At 50.2% G+C, this 9,898-nt stretch overlaps 1 protein-coding gene across 6 annotated transcripts in view; it reads left to right on the top strand.

The window, feature by feature from the left end:
* The first annotated feature begins 201 nt into the window (after positions 1-201).
* Positions 202-9,898, top strand: part of UIMC1 (ubiquitin interaction motif containing 1) — a 40,348-nt gene continuing 30,651 nt past the window's right edge. For 3 of the 6 annotated variants that reach the window (XM_068408913.1, XM_068408908.1, XM_068408914.1), the window contains exons 1-2: positions 456-518; positions 4,789-4,946. In XM_068408913.1, the coding sequence (XP_068265014.1) occupies positions 4,797-4,946 (150 nt within the window). In that variant the 5' untranslated portion in view covers positions 456-518; positions 4,789-4,796. Of the gene's footprint in view, positions 361-455; positions 519-1,674; positions 1,705-2,752; positions 2,801-4,788; positions 4,947-9,898 lie in introns of those variants that run through there. The other 3 variants (XM_068408909.1, XM_068408912.1, XM_068408911.1) reach the window with 3 other exon arrangements.

The raw sequence follows: 9,898 nt of genomic DNA, 5'->3' as shown, positions 1-9,898 counted from the left end.
CGCCGCCATCCCCGCGGTGCCTGATCTTCGTGCGCGTTTAAACGACACAGCGGTTGCTGCGGTGACAGCGTTAAGCGTAGGGGTAACTTTTGAGGCACCGAAGCTTGGCAGGAAAGGGAGTGAAGGCGCCCCCCACCGCGCTCACCTCCTCCCGGGGAATCAGCGCCCGCTGCCCCGCCCGCAGCGCCCGGCACCGGGCTGAGAAAATGGCGACAGCGCCGCCACCTCCCGATGAGGCGTCGGGGCCCGCCGGCCTCTCAGCACCGGGCCCGCCGCCCGCCCGCGACATGGCGCCTCCTGCTTCACCGCCCCGCCGGCCACGTGACGCGCCACACCGCGAAGCCGCTGCCGCCATCTTGGGTGAGGGCAATGAGGCCTCCGCCGCCAACTTGAGTGCGGGTGAGAGACCCGCCGACCGGGGCCGGCGCGGCGGGGAGGCAGCGGCGCCGCCGCCTGGGGCCGCGCAGCGGGGCGGCCCGGCGGGGGCGGGGTGCCGGCCCGCGGGAGGCCCGGGCCCGGTGAGTACCTGTGCCCCGCGGGGCCTGCCGCACCGCTCCGCGCCGGGCCCGCTGCTCCGGGGCTCGCCCGGGGCCCGTCTGCCGCGGGGCTCCCAGGGCCGGGCGCCGACTTCCCCCCGCCCGGGGCCGTCTCTTCCCCCGGGGGGCATCCCGGGACTGACCCCCGGGGCCGTTCCCCGGCCCCCTCCTCCAGGGCAGCTCCAGGGCTGACCCCCCAGCCGTGCCCAGCGGCCCCCGCCCCGGGTGATCCGGGGACCGGCCCCCAGCGCCAGCCCTGTCCCCCGGGTGGGGGGACATCCCAGTATCACTCTGCTCAAGGGCTGTACCCCAGTCCCTGAGAGGACCCTGGTACTGGCTCCCCGGTGCTGTGCCCCTTCCCCTGGGGATGCCCTGGTGGTACGCCTCTCCCGGGGCTGTCCCCTGGGGAGGGGACCCCAAAACCAACCCCCCAGAGCTCTGCCCTGGCCCCAGCTGCTGAGGCATCCCCCAGGCTAGGCCCTAGGGACACCTCCTGCCCCTCCTGTGTTCGCCTGCCAGGGCTGTCTCCATCCCCTTCTCCTGGGGTGGCCCCAGCACGCTCCCCTTGATTTACCCCACCCCTGGCTGATACCCTTACTCCCGCGTTCGCCCCCCATCCCGCCTGGGACCCCCCATGCTTCCTCCCCAGGGTGATGCTTTTTGAGTAGCCCTGACCCTGTTGTTGCCAGCCCAGCCCTCGTCTCCCTGCAGAGCCCTCCATGCCCGAGGGCAGCGGGTTGGGAAAGGGATGGGAGGACCTCGAGTGGGTGCTGGGGAGAGGGTTGTTCTCCCCCCATGCAGGGCCTGTCCTTGGAGGAGGGAGAGGTGCTGCGTGCGGGACTTGCTTGGGCTGGACTAGAGCGCAGCTGAGAGTCAGCATCTCCCGCGGAGCTCAGCGGCATTTGCAGATGCACAGTGCTTGGGCGTGCTTGGCCTCTGCGATCCCTGTGTCCCTTTTCGTGAAGAGCCAGCTCTATAAACAGATAAATCCTGTAAACAATTCCTCTCCCCCCGCGGCGCTGTGAGCCCCCGTGTGCTGCCGGTCACGGAGCATCAGCTGGGCCCTGTGTGCCGGGTCGAGCTGAGGGTCCGGCGATGATATTTCCAGGGAGGCGTGCGGCGCTGACCTGCCTGAACACGGAGCCGCGTCGTGCTGCTTCTTCCTGAGGTGGGGGGAGTTGTTTACAAAGCGACAGCCTGTGTCTCTAACGGCTCAGAAACTCATCCGGGGATGAGAGTCATTCATTTTTGGCTTCATTTTCAAGCATTTTTCAAGCTGTCACAGCTTGGCAGGTCTGTAGCTGCAGTGTCAAGATTTAGAATTATTCTGTTGGTAATTGCTTTCTGATTCATCAAAATGATAGATGAGAGGGAAAATGACAAATAATCACAAGTTGGGGATCTTCAAGGATATCCCTAAAAATGTGACTGGAGAAGCACGGCATGTGTGAGGCCCTTGTCAGGAGGTCACCTTTGCTGTCAGAGCATTTACAAAGAAATTCTCTTAAATTCAGAGTTGGAAAAAAACCTGGATAGCTGGAAAAGGAGTTCGTGAGCCAGACTGCAAAGGTAGTTTTAGATAACTCAGTCTTTGGCCTTTTTCGCTGAGCCTGAAAGCAGGTGTCGTCACCTCAGGTACTAGCAATTGTCATTTTTCCAAGAGCACTAAAAGCAAAATACAACTTCTGTGCTTAACTTCCCTACCTGAAGGTGGGGGGGGTGTGTGCTCTGATGCGTGTTTTCTTTCCTCAGCTATACCAGCTTGTCTAATAAAAGCTATTACCTCTCTCTCCTACTCATAGCCTCAGACTAGCAGAGCTGCAAGCGATCTCTTACTTGTCTTGTTCCCTTAGTTACATTTACAGAGACTCTCTTTGCCACAAGTCCCTTCATTTTCAGAAGCGTTGTGGGAGTTGTGTGGTTACATCTCTTACATCTTTTTTTTTTTCCTTCCCTTTAAATGTTGGAGGTAGGTGACTCATCATAACTCCAGCTGATATTTCTCAGTGATCTCTTATTTAGCACAGTGCATCAAGCAGAAGATGTATCGCAGAGTCAGAGGAGAGCTGGTGATACCAGCATGGATTTTTTTTTTTAAAAAAAAAAGACAGTGTGGCAGTTGCTTGTTGCTCTTTGCTTTTGTTTCAGTGGTAAAAACGTTTACAGGCTGTCCCTCCAAAACCAGAGTGACCCTGCATAGGCTCACGTACTGGAGGTCTGGGCCTCTCCACTGCTCTTCCCCATCGTCCTGCCGAAATGCCCGTGTAAGTGTTTTTCTTCTGATAAGGGAGTGTTCCCCACCTCGATGGGCTCCCTTTGTGGGGGCAATTCTCAGCAGCTGGGTGTGAGGCTTGGCTTGTCTGTCCGGGCAGAGGGCAAAGAGATGGTTTGGAACAAAAGATAAAAAAAATGGAGAAGGTATAATTGAGGATATTCCAACAAGAGCTGAGTTCAGCTCAACTGGAGCAGAACAGCTTTGTTTTGCGACAGCCAGTGCTTTTCCAAAAGCAGCGCTTGTTTTTATTTTCCCCTTCCTAAACAGACAAACAGTTGTGGACCGCAGTGGTAGTTGCAGTTGCTTCTGGAGCTGTGCATGCCCCTTGTACAATATTCTGTCTTCAGAGGGCTCAGCAAACCTTTGGTGCAAATCGTGACTCACCAGGATAATCATCTTTTGTCTCTAGGCATGTGTGTGCATGTATTTGCAGAGGAAGGGAGGCAGGGAGGCTAAGGGAGCTTTGGAAGGCTGCAGATGATAGGGAGGGAATACATGTATTCCTCTCTCAGCCTCACCTTGCTGCCTTGGACTCTAGATGGAGCAGTGCACTGCTGTTCTTATTGCTGATGGGGATTTGGAACTTCTTGCTCGTTTTTGTTTCTACAGATAGCGGCTGTTTGCAGTATTGTGTTACAGAGGAGGATTTGGCTCTATGTTGGGTAATGTAGGGTCTTTGTTGCATCTTCTCTTACTCGAGATCTAAGCAGCACATTTGAGCTATTTCAGTGATCTTGAAAGAAGGCAGAATAATCCTGTGGAAGGACACTGCTCTGGGAACCGGCCAACTTGACTTGCATTTCCAGCTCTGCCGTTCTCCGCTGTGTAACGAGGGGCTTGCTGCTTAACTGCTCTGCACACGTTTAATTCTAACTTAAGCAGAGCCGATCTTGCTCAGCCTGCTTTGTAAGGCTCTTTTAGATCACAGTTCAGGAAGCGCCCAGTGTTGTTGTCAAGTTATTTGCTGAATGGCAAACGTAGACAGGACACAGGTTTAGCTGTGTGCCATCCCACTGCTCTCGTTCGCCCAGGTCTCTTCCTGATCCTCTCATCTGAGTCCTTTTTGATCAAAGCAGCTAACGCTTGCTGTGAGTCTCTCTCCAACAGTCTATGGGCTGGCAAGGAAAGGAGTCACTGAAGTACTAGCTTGCATTGTGTGGGCACCTGCCCTCAATTGTGCTGTTCATAGAGCACTTAGGTTTGCACTAATAATGCTCAGCAGGTTCCTCCCTGCTTGTCAAGTGCCTTCTTTAATACGAATGGTTCGGGCATGTCGCCACAGAGGACTTCCGGAGGCTGATGCTCAGTGAGAAATCCAGGCTGAGAGATAAATCTGTTGTCTTGTTTCTGCCTGCCTACTGCCATTGCCTGCGCATTCCCTTTTTGTAGTGCTGGTGCAGCCTTCCACGGAGCTGCTGTGCTGAGAGCAAACCAGCATCCTTTGAGGAACGTGCCTTTCCCCCTTGTTTTGCTGAATGTATAAGCTGACAAATGGCTGTGCTGCGGTGGCTTCTTGTTCTGGTGTGCAAGTTTCAGCTTGATCCACTGCTGCAGCCTGGTTTGTTCTGCGCCAGGATGGTGAAGGTGTGGGGCTGAGGGGCTGAAGTTTGGGGTTGTGTTGGAGGGTGGGAGACCTGCTGTGAAGTGATGCTTTGGGGCAGTTTCCTGAGGAGCTTTAACAGGAGAAGCTAAGAGGAAAGCCTCGTTGCTTTGGAGCAAGGGCATTCAGAGTGGCTTTGGTCTGTGTTGGTGTTCCCCTGAAACCCCTTGTTAGCAATCGGATATAATAAAGTATTCTTAATTAAATGAGTGGTGACGAGTACATGTGGCTCCCAGTAATGCTAAATCCACCACGCTTTGTAGTAAGGTTCTAATGCCTGGGGTGTTTTGCCTAAAAATAGCAAAACAAGGATGGCTGTTAGCGGAAGCCTAAATCATAAGGAAACAAATGGCTTTTAATCTTTCCCTCTGTTTCAGGGTGAAGGATGCCGAGGAAGAAGAAGCCCACAGAGGGCCTGGACTCTCGAGGTCAGGATGGAGAGGAAGAGGAGGAAGAGAAGAGGAACCCAGCCAATGCCAAGAACAAGCGCAGTTTTGTGGACGCATTTATTGTTATATCCGACAGCGATGGAGAGGTCAGTGATCGGCTCGTGGTGTCCAGAGCCTGTGCCGGGCCCTGCTGCTGCAGGAGAGCGCCCGAGCGTCCCACGCTGTGTGTGCTGGGGTCAGGCTTTGCGCAGAGCGTATTGTGCCGTTCCTTTTCTTACATATGAGATGAATCAAATCCTATTTGACTAGGAAATGAATGGTGTGCTTCGTGAGGGTGAGTTATGAGTCTGGGATTTGATAACCAAATCCTCTCAGAACTGAATTTGAAACGTAATTTAAAAGTAACCTTTCCTCAATCCCTTTACAAATCTTTTTTTCATAATTTTTATTTGATTGATTTCCAGCTAAACCATAGAAACATGATTCTGTACAATGTGCAAATAGATAAGAAAATTATTCGTAACGCAGGCTTGCGAGTAGCTCAGACACAGCTGGTGTCTGGTAAACTGATCCTGAATTACAGAAGCCTGAGTTTTTAACCTGCTTCCATAGGCCGTAAAGGTGAACTGCGGTGTGGGTGTGCCTGGCTAAGACATAAAGGCTCAGATCAGTGATCCCGAGCGTCATCTTGCAAACATCAGCCTTACCCTAAAGATTGAAATGTCTGTGTCTGTTACCTGGCGTTGGGATGAGTGCAGGAACTCATCCTGGGGGAAACCCAGAGCCCTGGGAATCTGTCCTCAACTTTGAGGTACACGAGAGGAAATTATTAGAATCAATTTTTTATATGTGACTGTTAAGGCTTTGCTCTATCTTGCTAGTGATTGGGGATCCTAAGCTGCTTTTTGTAATTCCACCATTTTCAAAAGCATTTCAGTTTGCTCTCAAGCTGGAGATCTTAAATCAAGTCCCTTTCGCTCCCACATCTACAGCGTGCTTCTCTACAATAAGGCGATTATCATGTGAGGAGGGGAAAAGCACTAGAAATAAACAGTAAGAAGCTGTAGGGCAAATGATATTGGATGTTTTTTCTTCACATTGTCTGAGTTCTTTCCCATTGGGAAATTCCCTGAAAGAAATGGAACATATGGCAGTAATAGTTCAGTGGGGTTAAACCCTTAGCTCTGCAATATGCTAAGTTAACTTAAGATGTCTGCTGCATCACTGGCCTTTATTGTGAAACCTATAAGGAAAAAAGAAATCAGCAGCTATAAGAGCTGCTGCAGTACATAAAAGATCAGGACCTGTTATTGTCTGCAGTTATTCATCTCAATGTGCACGTATCTGGAAAAGAGGAAACAAACGTCTCTTAAAACCATATCTATAAAAAGGTTAGGCTCCCTGACTGTTCTGTAAGTTTGTCTATAAACAATAAATTCTGATGGCATAATCGGTCATATTACAGAAAAGGATATGCTCAGAGAGGCCGTTAAAGAGCCAATTAGGTTCTGTTTAAGTGACAACAGTTCAGTCAGTTGAATGAGTGGATTTATTCAGTTCAGTCTCTTTCTGTGAGTCATCAGCTTCCAGATCCAGTGCCACAGTCTCTTGTCATGTTGTTTTCTGCAAAATCAAACCCAAAAATGTGATTTACTTGGGATCTCAAAAAAATAACTGTCTGCCTTCTGTAACTGTCTCAGCTCTTCAGTGTACATCAAGTTGAATTTCAATTTCGAACCTTGTAACTGTTGTTCTTGCTCTAGTAAGACCTTGTTATGTGTTCAAGAAGAGGTGTGGGAAGCTCAGATCAATAGCAATTTTAGAGAACAATACATTCTCAATTAATCTTGCATCTGTTAGGACATGGTTCCTTATGAATCAAAAGCTACAAGGACAATTTGGGCATCATTGATTCGATGGCTTTCTTCCTTGGCAGTCTCTTGGCAGGTATCTATAGAACAAGTCCCTCGTTCTGCTTCCAGACCAGCAGATCTTGTAGCAGCTGCACCTGGAAAGCCTCCAGCTTCTCACTTTTGATGATCTTTGGCAGACTGCCTCTCCCAGGAATTTTTCAGTCATGCTGGATTATCAAGCTCATCCATGTTATTTTGCCAAGTTTTCTTTCTTTGCTCATGTCTGTGCTGTGGCATCTGCAGAGCTGCATCAGAAGGGAGTTTTCTGGACATGGGGCTTTCTGATCTCTGCTATATATAATCCTGGATTCAGGAAACGCTTCTCTTTTTTTTTGGGAAGGGTCAGACAAAATAAGAACAGTCTCTCTGGCTTTGTGGAAACAAGAGGAGATGCCCTTCTTTGCAGACTATGTCTCTGAAAACGCAGACGTGACGAATGAGCAAAGTGGTTCCTACTTCCCCTGACTGTTAAATCCTGCAGGGAACTGGTTGCCCATGCTAGAAGATGAGTAGTCATTAATATATACACAGTATTTCAAATAGTGCCCAAGAAAGCTCTCTTCAGGCATAGCAACTCCTGGTCTGTCTCACAAGCCTCCTTCTTGAATTACGCTGTTGATAAAGACTCTTTGACTCCCAAGGTTTTCTGAAGCCATGTCTGGAAGATGATTGTCACCCAGCAGAAGGCCTGGCCAAGTGTGAGCACTGAGCATAGGCCCAGTAGTCGTGCTAACCGGTTTGACTGATCTGCAGCCTTCAGTGCAGTCGATCCAAGAATGCTGCTGATCTTCTGTGGGACCTTTCAGAAGAGTTCCTTTTTCCTGGGTAGATCCTTTGGGAGGTCTGAGAGTACCTGCCTCTGCTTGTAGAGTTTTCATGAAGACTCACAGAATATTTCTGCCAGCCCTTGGAGAACATGACAAGACTCTGGGGTGATGGTGCCGTCTCTTTCTGCATGGCATCCAGGGCATGTTTTCCCTTTGGAGTGGAACATCCCTTTGCCTGAGCATTCCTGTATTTGGAGCTACCCACAGTCTGGGTAAATAGCAGCGTGCGCTGACGTTCCAGTTCGGATGTTGGTTTTGGTAGAAAGAGGGAGTTGTGTTTGAGCATGAGCTGGAATACCCAGCTGCCACCCTGTCCTCTCCTCCTTCAACTGTGGCAGTGGGCACTTTGTTTTGGGACCAGGCATAGCCTGAGGGACATCACATCATTGCTATGGAGAAGATGGTGCTGGAAACACCACAGCTAGGATGGCAGTGCCCACCTCACACCGCTGACCATCCGAGCGAAGCAGAGCCACGTGGGAATACCACTGCAGCACCCTGATGTCCCCACGGGCTCTGCTGTGGTACCGAGGGACCTGGCGCCTCCAGTTCCCAGAGGAGAAGGCAGTGTGAGTGTGTTCCCAAGGAGACTTGGTGGCTCTGCTGCGCTTGCTCCTCAGAAATCAGATTGCTCTGCATCCAGGCTCCTCGCAGCCCGGTAAAAGCCCTTTTTTCTACAGAGGCCTCCCTCCCGTGTGTCGGGAGCTACACGTCTGGCACAAGCCCCGTTGTGTCTTGTTGTTCAAGTCTCCACTTCCAGCAGGTTTGTTGTAATGAGCTGAAAGACAGAGCAGAGCTGAAACAGATTCTGAACTGAAGTCAGAGACGAATAAAGTAGGGTGTGATATTAATTTCAGCAGCAGCCTTGGCTAGAGCCAAACGTGGCACCTCCAACATCTAATTGGCTTTTAAAAAATAAATTAGTCTGGTTTTCATCTGCGTATTTCTCATGCAGGACGTGTGATGTTTGGCTGTGCCCTATTGTTAGATGGTCCCAACTGCCATTGAGCAGTAAAATTATCCAGACCTTTTGACTTTGCAGTCTGCACTGTTAGCTGTGGAGACATTCTTCTGTAGCCTTTCCTTCCCTGAGTCAGTAGAAGCTGATTTCTGTGGTTTATGATGTGGATTTGAGGGAGCAGGATGTGGGAGGCTGGCTACTGGCTTCCATTTACGGGCTTTTAGAAGCGAGCGGAGCTGTATCTGTTTCTGCTGGCAGAGTCAGGTTCTCTTAAGTATGTGCAAAAGCATTTTTAAAATGGGAATTTGATTTCCTGCTGTCTGGTGAAACCAAGCAGGTTAAAAAAAACAAGGAAGAAGAACAGTGGCTGCTTTCCACAAAATGTGTAGGGAACTTTGGAAACCTGTCTTTTTCTTCATCTGTGTACAATGCTGACAGTGAAATTGCTCATAAGAGAGCATCAAAAATTAAACTGCAGAGCCTGACACGCAGGAAAAGACTTTGGATTCCTTCTGGCCATTGTGCTTTAAATTGATGGCAAAGGAGGAGAGACGCTATCCAGGCTGGCACTGAGCAGAGGTGCACGGCTCCCACCTCGCCTCCGCTATCATAATTAGTTTTCCCTGGAAGTTGTGTGTTGGAGATGACCTTGTAACTAAGAGTATTGGCTGCAGTTTGGGAATATTTTAATTGATTAAGATTATTTTTGGACTAGTGATCTTATTAGAAAGGCAGTTGGTTGAGTGGCCCCCTGAGTTCCTATTATCCTTGTAGACAGATGAGCATTAAAAGGTTGGGTCAGAAAGAGCAAGCCCTGTTGTCTTCTCTGAATTTTCTTAGCACCTTCTGTTTCTACCATCCATGCCTGCATTTATGCAGAGCACTCCGGGGCCTGCGGGGCTCTCTCCCAGCAGAGGTACAAACAGCCATAAATCCTAATTAAAAGGTATGTTTTATTTTCTGGGTTTAAAAATAAGGAAGATTTAAGAATTCTTGGAATTGAGATGTGTGTGTATGTTTTGGCCCATCAGGATTAATTGGATTTGCTTCAGCGGTTTGCTGTGCCGTGGCTGTTCGGTAGAACGCTGCTGAGCAATATAAACATCTTTCTCAAATGTATGAGGTTCGTACAACATGTGTCCTGCAATAATTTTGCTCTTGCCACTGTTGTAAATGTCGAGATTCTTCAGGTCCCAGCACGGGGAACCGAGGCACGTCCTCGGCTGTGCAATGAAACCAGCAGCCCGCCCGGCACCGGGCATGCTGTTCCCCGCCAGAGACCCAGAGGTGTTTGAGCCCCGTCTTGTCCTGTGGTTCATACTGTAAACGTGTGTCTCTGTGCACAGAGCAGACACTGGCAGCCGTGGAAAGTTTGGTGTGCTCATAAATCACATCCA

The sequence above is a fragment of the Nyctibius grandis genome, chromosome 10 (genome assembly GCF_013368605.1).
Source record: "Nyctibius grandis isolate bNycGra1 chromosome 10, bNycGra1.pri, whole genome shotgun sequence".
NCBI classification, from domain to species: Eukaryota; Metazoa; Chordata; class Aves; order Nyctibiiformes; family Nyctibiidae; genus Nyctibius; species Nyctibius grandis.
This window is presented reverse-complemented; position numbering and strand designations above follow the sequence as displayed.